The sequence below is a fragment of the Vipera berus genome (assembly GCF_964194415.1).
Source record: "Vipera berus genome assembly, chromosome: 1".
Lineage (NCBI taxonomy): Eukaryota > Metazoa > Chordata > Lepidosauria > Squamata > Viperidae > Vipera > Vipera berus.
The window spans coordinates 235,368,838-235,386,547 of NC_138202.1; the positions used below are offsets into that span (position 1 = coordinate 235,368,838).

Below are 17,710 nucleotides of genomic sequence, written 5' to 3' on the forward strand. Positions count from 1 at the left end.
TTCTTTAAGGAAAACAAAACAGAAGATACCTCACTTCAAAATGTCTGGGATACGGCGAAAGCGTACATGAGAGGATTTGCTATATCTTATATGGGGAAAAAGAATAAACAGAAAAGACAAATTGGGGAAAAATTGGAGGAAGAATATAAGACTCTTGAGAAAGAATTACAGAAAGATACACAAAACAAAAAGATTAAAAATTTAATGAAGTTGAAGAGGACTCAGATCTGACCCAGATCAAAAACTATAGACCAATATCGCTACTGAATGTGGACTATAAAATCTTCACTTCAATAATAGTTGAGAGGCTGAAAAGATTTTTGACTGAATTTATACACTCAGATCAAAATGGATTTTTGCCAAAGAGACAAAAATACAATACTAGATATATTGGAATATTATGAACTTCATCCAGGGAAACAACTGACACTAGTATTTTTAGACGCGCAAAAGGCATTTGATAATGTTTCTTGGCAATTTATGATTCAACAGCTAAAAATAATGGACTTTGGTCAAAACTTTATAAAAACGATTCAGACAATATATCAGAAACAAACAGCAAAAGTAATTGTAAATGGGGATTACATAGAGAAACTTTATATACGAAAACGCACAAGACAAGGATGTCCATTATCCCCATTGCTATTTATCTTAACTTTGGAAGTTTTAAATAGAAACATTAGGAAAGATCCAGACATTAAAGCAGGGGTGTCAAACTCAATTTCATTGAGGGCCGCATCAGCATTGCGGTTGCCCTCAAGGGGCAGGGTGGGTATGGCCAGGGTGGGCGTGGCCTACTGGGTGGGCGTGGCTAGAGTGCATATGGCCTACTACATCATTCGCATCAAGGGTGCCTATGGGGGCCTGGGCAGGAGTGGGACAGATCTGAGGGTCTCTGGCAGAAGGAGGGTCTCTGGGCCAGGGCCAAGGCAGTGGGGGCCGTTCCCTCACTGTTTCCAGGATGGCTTCGCGGGCCACATGAAACCACTTCGCGGGCCAGATCTGGCCCACGGGCCTTGTGTTTGACATGTCTGCATTAAAGGATGGAAAATAAAAGGTGAAACCTACAAACTGCAAGCATTTGCAGATGATTTGGTATTTTAGAACCTTTAGAGACGATTCCTAAACTGTTGGAAAAGAGAATAATTTGGAGAGATAGCAGGGTTAAAGATAAATAGAGAAAAAACTAAAGTGATAGCTAAAAATTTTACAGATAACAAAAAAAGCAATTATCAGAAAAAATAGAATTGCAAATAGTCAAAAAGGTCAAATATTTGGGAATATATTTGACAGCAAGATGTTCAACAATAAAAGAAGATAATTACATTAAATTGTTAAACCAAATAAAGCTTGATTTGGAAAAACGAAAGAATCTTCAACTGGCGACGTTAGGAAGAATTGGTATGGTGAAAATGAATATATTACCAAAAATATTATTTTTATTTCAAATGATACCTATAAAACTGGAGAAAAAATTCTTTGAAGATTTAAACTCTCTAATTCAAAAATTCATCTAGCAAGGAAAGAAAGCTAGAATTAAATTAAAAATGTTACAAGAAGCCAAGGGAAATGGAGGCTTTGGCTTGCCAGATTGGGTTTTATATTATCAAGCATCAGTGTTAACATGGGTAAAAGAATGGATAACTGTTAGAAATAAAAGACTGCTGTATCTGGAGGCACATGACCTGCAACTTGGTTGCATGCTTTTCTATGGTATGGAAAAAATAAAATACATAAATACTTCCAAAACTACTACATTAAAAATGCATTATTATTAACCTGGGAAAAAATAAAAGGTAAAATTTATTTGAAAATTCCAGGATGGCTTTCAACAATGGAAGCATTCATACATCCAAATCTAGTCAGTCTCAATAAAATATGGACGTAAAAAGATATTCTAAATTCTGAAGGGAACTTAAAATCCAGGCAAGAGATGGAAAATCAGGGCATCGATTTAAGATGGTGGTCACATTTACAAATGCAGTCAGATCTGACAGTATGGATTTTACAAAGAACAGACTATGTTTCATCAGACATTATTAACTTCTGGTGAAAAGTTAATTAAAAATGTACAATTTCTTATTAAATTTCAAAATGGAAGATGAACAAGTAAAAGAGACAATGATACTATGGGCAAAGAATTTTGGATATAATATAGACTTAGAAAAGTGGCAAAGTTTGTGAGAAACTATAAATTGACAATGTCAGCTCTATACAAAGAAAACTTATATAAAATGTTTTATAGATGTCATTTGCCACCAACAAGATTAGAAAAAATGTTTAAAAACATGTGACAGAAATGTTGGAAATGTAAACACAAACCAGGTACTTATTACCATATGTGGTGGACATGTGTTAAAGCGAGGAGATATTGGACCATAATCCACACTTGGTTAGAAACAAAGTTAGAGAAACACATAGACTATTAATCTGATTAATAATGCCAGAAAAACTTGATAAGCAAAGTATATATTTGGTTCTACATGTGATAACAGAGGCAAGAATTATATTTGCACAATATTGGAAGAATGAAGAAATACTACCAGAAGAAAAAAATGATCAAAAAATATTAGACTGTGTGGAATTGGACAGACTTTTAAGGTTGAAAGAAAAAGAAGAAACAGAATATTTTCAAACTTGGGACCTATTTTATCAATGGTTAGAGAAAAGATTTAGGGATTAGGAATTTAATTTGTATTAGTGAACAAGATACTCAGATAATACGCTTTAGTTGAATAATTATAATTGAATTCTGTTAGAAAAAATAATAATAAAACTTAAAAAAAATAAAAAGGTTGTTTGCAGGAGAACCAGTATTCAAACATCCTAATCCTGAGGAGCAGTTCATCATCCAAGCGGATGCCAGAGATGTTGCAGTGGGAGCAGTTCTTCAGAAAAACAACAAGGAGGTCCTGCAACCATGCACTTACACCTCCAGGAAATTCACTGACACAGAACAGCGATGGGCTTTATGGGAGGAGGCATTTGCTGTGCAATGGGCATTGCTAACCTGGCGCCATTTCCTAGAGGGAAGTAATATACCATTTGAAGTGTGGACTGACCATAAGAACCCTGAAGCACTTAGAATGCTGCAGAGGTTGTCCCCCAAGCAGGTTCGATGGGTGCAATATTTCAACTGTTTTAACTTCTCTCTAAAATACATTCCTGGAGGGAAGAACTTCCTAGTTAACACCTTGTCTAGAATGCCACAGTACAAGAGCCATCGCAAGGAAATGGTCAGTGCTATCATCCCCTCACCCCAAAAGTCAGCACAAGACATCAAGCTCAAAGACAATCCACTGGCCCCGACAGCAGTTTGACCGAGAGACTTAGAACCGAACTGAAATCTGACCCGTTTCAGAAACAACAGGCAATTGGTGACATATAAAGATGAATTAGCACGGAAGGGTTTCAAATTGTACCTTCCTAGCACCCTCAGGGTCCAAGCCCTGCAACGAAGCAATGATGCCAAGAAAGCCAGTCACTTTGGGTTACTAAAGACTTTACACTTAGTAAGACGGCAGTTCTGGTAGCCAGGAATGAAAAAAAAGACATATGTTAAGAGCTGTGTAACTTGTGCTGCCATGAAAAAAAGACCAGGAAAGCCCCCTAGACTGTTACAGCAAGTAGCGGAACCACCCCAGCCCTGGAAGGAAATCACAATGGACTTTATCATAGAGCTCCCTGAAAATACAGAAATACCATGATTTGGACTGTTATTGACCTTTTCTCAAAGCAGGCTCATTTTATAGCCTGCCCTGGTCTTCCCTCCACCCAGAAACTGGCAAAACTATTTTTAAAACTTATCAACTGACTCCACAGAGCACCAAGAAGAATCATATCAGACCGAGGAGTCCAGTTCATTGCAAAATTCTGGAGGAGTTCGTGAAGCTGACCAGATCCACCCAGGGACTCAGCTCGGATTTTCATCCAAATACGAATGGAGCTGCTAAACAAGCGAACGCAATGGTGGAACAATACCTGAGATGCTATGTTAACTGTCAGCAAAGTAATTGGGCAGATCTCCTGCCTTTTGCTGGAGTGGCATACAACAATACCGTGGACAGCAGTACTCAACTTACTTCTTTTAAAGTAGCTACAGGCAGGGAAATCATTCCCACGCCTGAATATCCTAAAGAACCTCCCATTTCACAAACACTCACCGAATGGGTAAACTTGATGCAGAATGCTTGGGCAAGCATCAAACCTGATTTAGCCAAAGCCACAAAGATTCAAAAGTGCAAACAGATAAGAAGTGATCCCCCCAATAACAATTTCATATATCTCTCAACCAAATACCTAAGATTAAAACTACCATGTAAAATGCTATGACCTAAATTTATTGGTCCTTTCCCTATCGTAAAAATCATAAACCCTGTCACGATGGAGCTAAAGCTCCCACCACTCTTGGTGAAAATACATCCAGTTTTTCACTGCAGTTTGCTGAAACCAGTTATAGAATCAACATTGAGACCAGTACTTCGAACTGCCTCAGGTCCCATTATAGTGGAGGGTGACACCCATTATGAAATAAGAATTTTTGATTCTAGATGGTATAAAGGGAAATTACAGTACCTAGTTTAATGGAAGGGTTATCCTTTGAAGCTAGATGGTGAAAAGTAGAGATGTAAAGGCAGATAAATTATTACAGAAGTTTCATGATAAATATCCCCCAAAGCCTAGGGAACCTCCAGACGATAGAGCAGACATGTCAAACACAAGGCCTGGGGGCCAGATCCGGCCCACGAAGTAGTTTCAAGTGGCCCGCGAAGCCATCCTGGAAACAGTGAGGGAACGGCCCCCACTGCCTTGGCCCTGGCCCAGAGACCCTCCTTTTGCCAGAGACCCTCAGATCTGTCCCACTCCTGCCCACGCCCCCATAGGCACCCTTGATGCGAACAATGTAGAGCTGGCCATGCCGACCCAGTAGGCCATATGCACACTAGCCATGCCCACCCAGTAGGCCACACCCACCCAGGCCATACCCACCTGGCCCCTTGAGGGCAACCGCAATGCTGATGCGGCCCTCAATGAAATTGAGTTTGACACCCCTGCGATAGAGGATTAGCGGAAAATTAATGTATATCTGTGCTTGTAATTTTTCAGGAACTTTAGGGGAGTCCGTCAACTTCTGAAATGAATTTGGTTGAACCCATCTTTGTCATTCTAAGTTGCCACCGGTTGGGATGAAGGGGGAAAAAGAAACTGACAGCATTGCTAGACTAAACACAGAGCAGACCATGGGAACCTAGGTCATTCTCAGGAACTGGAAGGTAGAGAGAAGTTTCATTGAGCCTGCCAATCACTCTTATTGGGTAGTGTGGTCAATAGCATAGTAGAGGGGAGGGAATTGTTACATTTAGTTATACTGTATCCCTAGGGGGATTTTTAGAGTTGGTTTCACTTTTGACCGTGCCAATATTATGTATCCAATAAACATGTCCTTTGAGGAAACTTCAAGCCTCGGAGTTCCAATTTATTTGGTTTCATTAGTCAGAATCATGACATTAAGCCAACTCTCCAAAACCCTTTTACTGCTCTAAGACAGAAGACTATCAAAAAGTGATCCTCGGGGTCCTGAGTCCCATCTATCTACCCAATTGTTTTGGGAGGATGGTAAAGACTCAGGGAAGATACTAGGATGGATAAGAATGGGAAAGCAACTACTAATCCTGGCGCAATTCCTGCAGAACACGGATGACATAAAATGAAGCAAAAAATATAAAAGCTGATAAATATATCACACAGAGAAAATCCTGGGAGTCCTTCAGGATAATCTAAACATTAGGACGTTTTGGAGATAGCAGAAGAATAGAAGGAAACTATTTACAGTAAACTAACTGCAGTAAACTGTAGCCTGACACACTGGATTTTCTTAAAACCATAAAAATTATCCCCAAATTAATCCAATCTTTAGCTCTGATTAATATTTGGTTGTGTTATTGCCTATTTTGATGCCTATTTTTATTAAATCATGGTTCAGTTTAACATAGAATGAGTAACAGAAATGTACCTCATTAATCTGATATATTTAGAATAACAACATCAGGAATATTTTGTGTACAGTCAAATCATTACTACCATCTGGAGGCTGGTTGATGTAACAGCACCAAACCTATATCCTATTGAATTTCCATGGTTTTATATAGTGCACTAAATATAATTCTTCCAAAACAGAAAATATTTATTTTTAAAAAAAATTGCTGAAGATAACAATGTTTAGTATTATCTAAGAATATATGAAACAGCAGATTAACAGGATCAGAAAAAAGAACAGGGAAGGCGATACAGTGATTATCACAGAATCTTGGGACATCAACCTAAATGTTAAAACTAGCATAAACTTTTGAAATTGTATAAACCAGATGAAAGAAATGACCATGAGATCAGTTAGAAATTATTTTGTACTACGGCACCACAGAAATGTTATGTAATAAATCTAACTAGTATAGCCAATAAATGTGGATTCTTGAAATTGCTAAGCTTTTCATCCTTACTCTAAGTTTACGAAAAATTACAGTACAGAGGTGTATTTGCAATACTCACTGTAATATGCATATAATACTGTATCTTCAATTTGTCTTGTAACATTGGCATCAGCCCAGTCCTACAAATGTTCACAGAAGAAGAAAACACTGTTAAGAGTATGTAAACCGCAATTTTTATGTCCAGTTAATTTTTTTAAAAGATCAATCTCTGCAACTGTGCAAACATATAGTCTAGTTATATATAATTAATCACCAGTACAAATGATATTGAAGCCCATTTAAAAGTAATATTCAAAAATTTTGTCATGGTTCCGACAGATGAAACTCTTCAAAAGAACTTCGAGGCATTGTTTACCTTAAAGAATCTTTTATTTGAGAAACAAAGTATCGGCACTACATAGTAGAAACCAGAAACTAAATTCCCCTCCCCTGGATACAAAGTAGCAAAGTGCAATTCCCTCCTCCCATAAACAGTCATAAATCACATTCCCCAATTAGCTTGAAGGGCGGGCTTTCTCCCCAGCTCTCCAGCCCGCCAAAACACTATCAGCTCTGAGCCCAATATCCTTGGGTTCCACAATTAAGTTATTATTGTTATAACTAGCTGGACTCTCATCCCTATTCCCCCTCCCAAGAGCAACTAATTCTAAAAGTAATAGAGAAAATGGCTGCATTTCCATCTGTTGTCAAAGCAAGAACATCTGATGTTAGCAGCGTTGACCTTTTTCATATAAAGAAATCTATAACATGGTAGTAAAAATTGACATTGGATGTGGATGAACTAATAATCAACTATGATTCTTCAAAAATATTAAGATGCATTAAGTTGGAAGCAAAGAACATGCTGAAAACGTTTTAGTCACCTTAGCATTTTCCAGTAAATGATATTTATTCTATTCGACTATATGTAGCCATTATTTCTTATACTTAGATATATTAATATCTCTTAATGAAAAATTGCAATGAAATAAATAATAAAAGTAGGTAGGCGATATATGTTAATGTTGTAGAGTACTTTTTTATTTTATTAACTTTAGAGGCTGCCCAGTTCCCAACGACTCTGGGCATTTTCCAATTAAAAATAAGGGGGGACCCTTTAAAACAGAGCAAAAAAGAACCATGCACAACTGGAAACTATATGATATAACAAAAACTTTGACAGTGACTCAACACCCACCTTAGGTACCAGGCCCTGGGAGAACTCCTATCTCAAATGGGATAGTGCCATCCTCTCCAAAACTAAAGATAAAAAGTCCCCAGATTTAGGGAGTCAAATACTCCAGTCTCTTGTTAAGACAGAGCCTGAACCTGTTACTCCTCATCCAGATCTGAAAACCCTCCAGACACTCAGTCAGAGCATTGACAGCTTCATCAATTAAAACAGATACACACAAAAAATAAATTGGGTACTTAAGAGAGGTACATAAAATTATAGAATACAAATACCTAAAATAAAAACAATCTACCGTAAATTGAATAAAAAAATTGTGCAATAACCATCAATTTATAGAATTATACTTCTATATACAAAATGTGCCCCTTCCTTATATGTTATTGCTATTAATCACTACAGAATCACAGAACATCTTGTATTTTCTTGTATTTTACAGACAGCAGGTTATACATACAGCCCTAAATCTCAAGAGTAGATTACATTTGGAAAAAGTTCAGATGTAATTTTTGTTTACACTGGCAATGTTAGGAGTACAAATTCTGAGAATGATACTTTCTATTGCTGCAAAAGAAGTCCAAAGTGACTTGACTACATCCACAAGGCCCTGTGAAACATTCTGTAAAACTGACAGCCTTTTCACTTATGTGGAGGTTAAAGACCTAGATGAAAATTTTCTGCAATACAGTATCATTCTGAAGGGAATTCTGAACTGCCTTCACCAAGCATTGGCAGTAGATCTCTAAGTCACTTGTCAATTGTCATAATTCTGATTCGAAATACCAAATATAATTAAATAATGTTTTGAATTATCCTAAATTGTTTTCCATGATCACCTGCAAGACATATGGTAAACATTTTTTTTTATATCTTCTGTAGCACTTGGTTGTCAGCTAAACAGTACTGGATACGCTTCACGTTCTAAGATGTTGGGTACATCTTACAATTTTTAACGCTAACAGTTACTTTCCTAGCATCAATGTCACCAAAAACAATATACTGTACTTAGGTTGCTCTTACTAACAACCAATGCAAATCACATCAACTTGATGAGCAAATAAGAATTCGCATTGGGGAATACAGCAGCAGCATCTCAAAACTTATTGTTTTCCCAAGCTACACACACTTAAGAAAAAAGTACAAGATCTCACTTGTGTCAAACTCTAGATAACATTTCTTTCCCTAAAGTACATTTCTTAATATTATTTTTAAAAAAATCTTTTAAAAAATGTTCAATAAATCTTACCAAAGCATCTAAAGTTATAAAGCCATAAACGGAAATTCTTATTGATTTAAAGGATTAGTAAAGAAGAATCGATATATTATACATTTGTGATTTTAAAAATACTTTAATGGCCTGTTTTAGTACAACCGCTTTCTTTTGTAATGTAGTCCATTTCTATGTATTTTATGTGCTTAATATATTTTTATGCAAAGATGACCTTTGGTTTCACCAGACTGTCAAAGGAGTCTATGGTACCAAAAGATTAAGAATTGCTGCTTTAAAGCACAAAATCTAACTTCAATTATAATGAATTGCACAATATCAATGTTGATCCTAAAACTTCATAGAAAGAGGACATACAACACCTAGTATGGGAATGATGTGGACTTAGAAGAATATAAAGGAAAGTCATTCAACTATGGGGAAAATAGAACTTAAGGATCTGAAAGAGAAAAGCTATCAAGGAAATGGTCAAATAGACTGAACCTCGGTCAAATACAGTTTTGAGAAATAGCATTCAATCTATTCAGGAATGGACAGCACCTCCTCTGATACTTTCAGGACCTTAGCTTTTGCTTTGTCACTCATGTCCAAGAAGTTCCAGTGGCAGAGAGGCCTTTTGCTGACATTGCTGATTACCAGCTCCACCCTTTCCAGAACAGAGATAATTTAGCCACAATTATCAACAAGCACATAACATCCTAACTGTATTACTGTAATGTATTACTGCCTTTCAAGACCATCTAAAATTTTCATTTGGTAGAGAACATGAAGACTACTGGCCAATCGAATTCTTCTTCCACACTTCTCCCAAATCTCCTCCAGAGATAACGTGAACGCTCATAAGATGTGGGGGTGTTTGAGAACTAATAAAGCAAAGGATGCTTTATGCACATGCTGCATAATTCTTGCTGTAATGCATACACAGCTGCCAGGATTGGAACCATCTGAATTCCAGGATATCTGTTAAGCTATTTAACTTTAGTAGTGGGAGCAGTGGGGTTGTTCAGTGAGCCAGAACACACAGTTATAGCTGATTGGTTGAAGAGTGCTGGCTCCTGCATGAGGCAATCTGTGCTGTGATTGGTTGCTGTGGGTGTGGAGGGGGAGTTTCCTTTTTTCCCGACTTTTTCTTCTGTGTCCTGTGCGCTCTGTGATTTACCTGATGGTGTTCCTGTTTGTCTATCTTTTGGGGGGTATGTAAAATATATTTATTTATATAAAACTACAAGTTCGTGTCAGAGTCTCTGACTTCATTTGGACACCTGATGCACAATTCCCTGACAGTGTCTGTGTCTATTCCCCAGGTGAAAGAGGACCAAGAGAGAAATAATGACAGGCTACCACCTGTTCATTAAAGAGGAGATGCTCCACCCCACTCCAGAATCCAGCTGGAGCAGTTCAGCAAATCCCTTTCCTCAGATTTTAATTGAAGAATCCAATTTTCCCCTTACAGTAGTGCTTAAAATTTTTGAACTCTATTTTTTGATGTTACATAAATATGAACTACAATTGATCGGTTCTCCATATCAATCAATCTGTTATTCTCCACATCAATCAACCAATCAATCTCCTAAGACTTGATACAGAAAATCCAATTAAACAAATGAGTAAGAAACATTATGTTTGTTCATACTCATCTGTAAGAAACTATAAGATGCTAAGAACTGCATTTCAGAATCAGCATTTAGTAATAAAGTGAACTGTCTGAGCAAGCAGAGGATTCAGACAGACACAGAACTGCGCAGAATCCTGTATATAGCACCAACAGGGGTAAACAACAACTCAAACCTCATTTGACTAAACCTTGTTTCCTGCCAACTTAATTTTACTGGCTCCTGTTCCTCATTGTTTTCCAGGTCAAAATCCTCACAACCAGTTAGTCCAGTACATTGTTTTTCAGCCGGTTATTTATCTCAGGAGCTCTTATCCTAAATTCACAACAACAACAACAAAATCCAACTTCCTTCCCCTTGAAACCCACCCCTTTCCTCTCATTGGGGAGGGCAGTATTGTATTTTGAAAATGTAAGTAAAGCTTTAACAAATTAATGGAGGGAAAATATGTTTAAAGTAGAATGTCCATTATATCCGAATATGCATGCCTATTTTACACATCCTTAATAATTTGAACAGGATGTTATGCATATGCAGAATCATGCAAAACATGTATAGTTTGTTGCATCTGAAGTCCAGCAATTTGAGGTCTGTTAAGTCAATGATCTACTGTTCTTAAAATTCCCTAACTAGCCACTAGGCCACTCAAAATTTAGAGTCCTCAGTTAAGAGCTATTCAACCAGGTACTCAAGTTTAAGACTTCCCATTAATCTACTGAAGTGTACAGTATATCAGCTGTTGAAATATTTGTGTCCCTTTCTACCTGTACATGAAGTAGATGAAAAAATGAGAGTACACCTTGTAGATGGGGGTTCATAATGACAACAGATATGATGTATAGAATAAGGAATTGGAAATCTTGGAAAATCAATGGGCCCAAATTTTAAGAATCTTTAAGTCATTGGGGTTGAAGTTAATTCATCAGAAAAACTTGTTCAATAATTATTATAATTTCCAAAGAATGTTTAAAAGAGAATTGTGTGTGTGTATGTGTTGTCACTGTAAGAAATCAGAAGATTCCTTAATCCAGATGAAGTGGTTGAATTCTTTTATGAATTCTTTTTGGTGTTGTCACTTTGTATTATAATGTAAGGTAGTTCTACATTCTTCTCCCAAAGGTGCTTTTTCAAGAGGCAACTGGACTTCCATGATTTTCTTTGAAGACGTTAGCTTCTCGTCGAAGAAGCTTCTTCAGCTCTGACTGGATGATGGGGAATGGAAGGATTTATATTCCCTACAGACAGCTGATCATTTAAAATTTAGAATGACCAGCTGTCAGTAAGGAATATAAATCCTTCCATTCCCCATCATCCAGTCAGAGCTGAAGCAGCTTTTGGATGAGAAGCAAAATGTCTTCAAAGAAAAACAAAGTCCAGTTACCTCCTGAAAAAGCACCTTGGGACAACCATGACCTCTATGACTAAGAATCTCCATAGACATTATTCCACGTTCTTGTTTTATTCCTGTGATTACATGCAGAACCAATATTTTTCAAAATGTTATTCTTGCAAATCAGCTTTTCATCTAGTATCAGATAACTTCCACTGGATTTAACACTATCTTTTCTGCAACCAGTATTCATCATTTCATTTAAAAATCGGTATTACAATCTTAATGGCAGGAATAAAACAAAAGATGGAACCAGCATGCTTGAAAATATTTTTCTAGAAAACCAGGTTATATCCAACATTATGCATCTGGTATCAGGCAATTCCTATTCTGATTAGTCTTCTTTTAATATAAACTATACCAAATTAATTTATATCCCTCAAGCAAATGAAATCCAGGTTTGCCAGAATGAAACCAGGCTTTCTAAGTGTTTGTTCAGTAGATGTACTAACTTTATTCATCCAGCTTCTAGACTGCCTTTTAATTCTGGCAACATTCAGATCAAAAGCTTTTACAAAAACCACATTTAATATAGAACAAATGTTTCACTATTTTTTTAAAAAAGAAGCAGCAATCTAATTATCAAAATATAAACATTCAATATGATGCATAATTAAATCAGTTTTATTGCAATTTGTTCTCTAATGTTTAAAACAATTCAAATACTTTTTTTCCAAAACAAAACAAAAAAGCCAGAAGAACAGGATTTGTTATAAAAATTATAGAAAGTGGGGGATGAATAAATACCTTAAAGGTTCCATTCTGGTTCTTCACATAAGAAACTAGAAAAATGTCCACAGGAAGGAGAGCTGATGTAATAAGTGCAATAGCCAAAGCAAAAATAGATGTTATGGTAGAAATTACTTCACTTTCCTGCCTACTCTGGTACTTGCGGACATAAACCCAGCAAAACACCAAAATGACCTAAAAAAAATAAGACAAGTTATTACAACAAAATAATAATTTCAGCATTAATTGTATTCTTTATATACACACTGAAATAACACTGCTACCTTTCAAATTATGCTTATTTGAAGAAATTTATTCTCTAATACTTGTTAGAAAAATTACATAAATATTATCGAAGCTATCAATTGCCACATCTCTGAAGCAGACTGCATCCTCATCTCTCACTGCACTTGACTTTGGTTTAGTCAATTATAATTATTTTAACATACTGACTGTTTTGCATGTAGCACCATATTTCCTTATATAAAATGTTGATATATGTCTGATATAATAACAATGACTTAATGATATAGCATCTATTCTTGCAGTACAAAGGAACTCTTGACTAATCTTAAAAAGTTAAGGCCTGAACAGTATTTGAAGGGAAGACACTCAAAAGGCAAGGGCTGCAGGTTGGACTAGGAAGATTTAAAAAAAAAGGCAGCAATGGTCAATTTTGTAATTTTATACTAAAAGTCCACAGATACGCCAATGAAGCTAGGAGGAGACAAATTCCATTTGAAGTAAATGTTACCTTTTTCAGTTAACTGTGGGTTAGAATGTCATCAAATACAAATAAAATAAAATAAAATAAATCATTTTATTGTTAATTAGCACATCAGAGGGAACTCTTTCACTGTTTGCTGCAAGCACATTAGTTCACTAAATAAGTCGTTTCATACAACATATTAAGAAATTACAGTTTTTGGTTTTGGCCTAACCCTAACGTATGTATGAAAACCCCTGATTATATTTAACAAACCATAGTTATATCCAGGTTTTCCAAGGCATGTATGGTCCTCTACTGTCTGGCCAGGAAACCTGTTCCAAAATGCCCATGATGGAGGCAATGGAATTACAGGTATTAATCAGGAGAAACAGAAGCAGCACTTCCTAGCTGCGTTTTCTATAAAAAATATCCTGCCTGTATCTGCTACTGACCTGAAGCTAGTCCTTTTTGTAAAAGATATATATATATATATATATATATATATATATATATATATATATATATATATATATATATATATATATATATGTATATATATATATATGTATATATATATATATATGTGTGTGTGTGTGTGTGTGTTTGTGTATGTATATATATATGTACATATATATGTATATATATATGTATATATATGTGTATATATATATATGTGTGTGTGTGTGTGTATATATATATATATGTGTGTATATATATATATATATATATATCTGTGTGTGTGTGTGTGTGTGTGTGTATATATATATATATGTGTGTGTGTGTGTGTATATATATATATATATATATATATATATGTTTTCGTAGATTCTCGCGGGTGTCTGTATGTGTAGGTCTAGAGTCTCGGGTTTCTTCCCGCGTTCCTTTCATCTTCAGAAAGTTGTGGCGACGTTTCGACGAAATCCCATCCGTCATCATCAGGCCGGAGTGGAGACTCTAGACCTACATATATATATATATATATATATATATATATATATATATATATATATATATATATATATATATATATATATATATATATATATATATATATATATATATATATATATATATATATATATATATATATATATATATATATATATATATATATATATATATATATATATATATATATATATATATATATATATATATATATATATAATTATAATTAATGCTGGCTTAGTTTTACAGACTTGGGGAATTACAAAACCATACGATTGCATACCTCAAACACTGGCGTAGTGGCACTGATTTGCCATTTCAAACAGGGCACGCTGCTTTAAAAGCAGTAGAGGCTTTTGATTTTTTTTCAAGACTGCTCCAAGTTTGGGTCAGATCCGGTGGGCGCAACCAAAATAACCCTGACTAATTTAATGAGTTGCTCAATGCTAGAGCAGCCTGACTAAGTTTGTGTACTTTACATTACGTTTTTCTAAGTTCAAAAAAACAAAAAAAAACAAAAACCCGATTCGGCGGCGAGTCTCGCTGACAGTTACACCGGTGGAACTGCTGCCCCAATACACGCAACTTTCCCATATAACCTTGACTACGACTAAGCTAAGTTTAGCTGAGGAGTAAGCCCGACTGAGGCAAAGTCCAGCTCGCTGCCAGCCGCGGGCCGGTGCCGAGCCATGAACTCAAACGCCACCCCAGAAACTATTTCGCCCCATAGCCGCCGAGAGCGGGGAGACGCTTCGTCCGTCAGCGGCGAGGAAAGAAACAGGACAGGGAGGAAAAGGAATGGAACGCATAAGCCCTCGTTTATTCCACCTACCAGTAAAGCAAGGCCGAAGAGACACCATCCCGTCACCAGGTCCGCCTCGGCGGTGAAGGCCGCCATCTTTACTTCCGGCAACAGCACTAGCGCGAAGAGGAGCAACGACGGAGAGGACGCCGAGAAGCGGGGGGGGGGAGCTAATGGGGGAGGGAGGTGAGGCCGTTGCCCTAGGAACCTCCAAGCCACGCTTTCGCCGGAACGCCCCGACGTCATTTGGAACGTTTCGATTGGCTGATGTCATAAAGCAGCAGCCAATGAGGGAAAGCAAGCTCAGCGAGGTTCCTATAAGAGGCTTTCGGGTGGTGGGGGGGGAATGAGCCTTTCGGTTTTAGGGAAGGAGGTGCCTGGGGCTCTTGACTTAAGGTGGAGTATAGGCATTCCTCCACTTGCCATCGCAATTGAGCCCAAAACTTCTGTTGCTAAGTGAAACGTTTGTTAAGTGAGTTTTGCCCCATTTTAGGACCTTTCTTGGCCACTTATTGTTAAGTGAATCCCTGCAGTTGTTAAATTAGTAGAATGGTCGTTAAATCAGGCATCCCAACCCCCAGTTTCTGGTCCAGGGCATGTCAGCAACGGCCACACAAAGAAGCAAAGTCCCATCTGCTGGATATAGGCAGCACGCAAAACCACACCCCTTCCGGTCCGCAGAAAAGCCTCTCCATGGAACAGGTCCCTAGTGCCCAAAAGGTGGTGGATCTCTGATGCAGAGTATTGTGGGGCAGCCACCCTGGTTTCCAAACTGATTTATGAGTTAGCACACTACATAACAAACTTGATGCTCACCGTATGTTATGCTGTGTGAATTCAATGATTGGCTTAGGCCAGGGGTGTCAAACTCGCAACTTTGCATGACGTGTCACGATGTATCGTGACTTTTTTTCCATCGCTGGCAATGGGATGGGCACGGTTTTCGCCAAGACGCGTCAGGCCTGCAGTTTGACACCCCTGGTCTAGGCATATGCTTTATGTGATTATCGTGATAATTAAAGGAATGGATAGGGTTGTCTGTACAGGGTGCAAGCACTTTGCTGGATCGATGGATCAGATAAGTTAGACAGATTTCTGAATTCAAAAATTCAGAATTCAGAAAAATTAAATATAAGAAAGACAAAGCTGAGGCAAAGTAGTAAACCAGTAGGAAACTGCTAGGAAAGGTTGGCAGAAAGAGGGAGAAATAGAACCGAAACTACTATTGACATGCGAAAGTTAGTAGGAAGCAGAGTGGTCTGGGGACAAACAAAGCCATACCGCACCAAGCCAAGCCAGGCTCTTGAAAAAACCATAAGATTCTAATTTTTTTCCACTTCTTGTTACTATTGCTATTTCTAATCTTTTAAAATTCTGCCTTATCCATACTCTTGTATTAATAAATAGTTTTTAAAAGATTCAAATATTGATTGTTAACTATTTTCCATGAGGGGGTAAAAAAAGATGGCAGTTGGAAGGCCTCACAAAATCTCAGCTTTCCAGAAACAAAATCCTCATTTTGGCAGAAGCATATTTTGGAGAAGTCTGGCTGACACAACTTTTCTGGATTAGTTTCTCTATTGCAGACAAGGGTAAATCTATATACAAATGACCTTGTTTAACAACTACGATTAGGACTGGCAATCAGTTGTTAAACAAATCACTCACTAAATGAAACTGTCACTGGGCTTATGATCTTAGCTTTCCTTTGTTTGGCAGACCTGTGAAGGTTGGAAATGTAAGGATTGGTCACAAGGCTATGTTTTCATCAGTGTCATAACCATGAATGATTGCTAAACGAGTCAATCGCTAAACAAGGGATATCTGTACACATATGCAAACAGAATTTCTGCCTTCTGCAATTTACAGAAATTAAAGAGACTGAATAGATGGACAGATTTTCTATGATTTCAAAATCAATGAATATTTGTTTTTTTCCTCATTGTCACATGGGATTGGGAAGCACGTTCAAAACAGACATAACCTTAATCTTGTCTGACCTGACAACAGGTTTATGCCAATTTTATCCTTTACAGATATGAGCATTGTTTTCAGAAAAATGGATGGGGGGGTATTCTTTTTCTGGGAGAGATATCAAAGAAAGCTTTGATCCAAAGCAAAGGTCCACTCCAGTGGAATTTTGCAATCTAAGGTGACAAAAAATGTCAATATGGTGGTTGCAAAAGCTTTCTTCCCTTTCTGTTATCATGCAATTTATGGCAGGGTGATTTTGGACATAGTCATGACAGGGTCACTTTCTCAGCCCACACATCTGACAGGCATGTTGTTATGGGGAAAATAGAAGGCAGAAGTACTTGCCGCCTTGAATTGACCAAAATATATTTTAAAAGTCAAGATAATTTTTTTACTATGGTTATCTTACTGACTTTGCACGTATCAGTGAGTCTTCATATTATACCAGCTTAGTTTATCTCAGTAGGCCTTCCTGATATACTTTCCTGGTAGGTTTTGCCAGATTTTAAATCACTATTCAATTTAATCTTGTAAGGTTTTACACTTAGCCTCACTGAAGGGAAAAGAAAATCAGACGAAGGGAAAGGAATTCAGACCCGGGTCGATAGAGTTGTCCTCGTCTCCAAAAAGAACTCCCCCGAGCATTGCCCGCTGAACT

General features: G+C 37.1%; 1 protein-coding gene across 1 annotated transcript in view; it reads right to left on the minus strand.

Moving 5' to 3' along the window:
• LMBRD1 (LMBR1 domain containing 1) overlaps window positions 1-15,204 on the minus strand; it is a 70,998-nt gene extending 55,794 nt beyond the window's left edge. Inside the window, exons 1-3 of the mRNA XM_081345199.1 lie at window positions 15,109-15,204; window positions 12,638-12,814; window positions 6,547-6,607 (exon numbers count right to left, since the gene is read on the minus strand). Of these exons, the coding sequence (XP_081201325.1) occupies window positions 6,547-6,607; window positions 12,638-12,814; window positions 15,109-15,174 (304 nt within the window). The 5' untranslated portion in view covers window positions 15,175-15,204. The remainder of the gene's footprint in view (window positions 1-6,546; window positions 6,608-12,637; window positions 12,815-15,108) is intronic.
• Window positions 15,205-17,710: the final 2,506 nt, after the last annotated feature.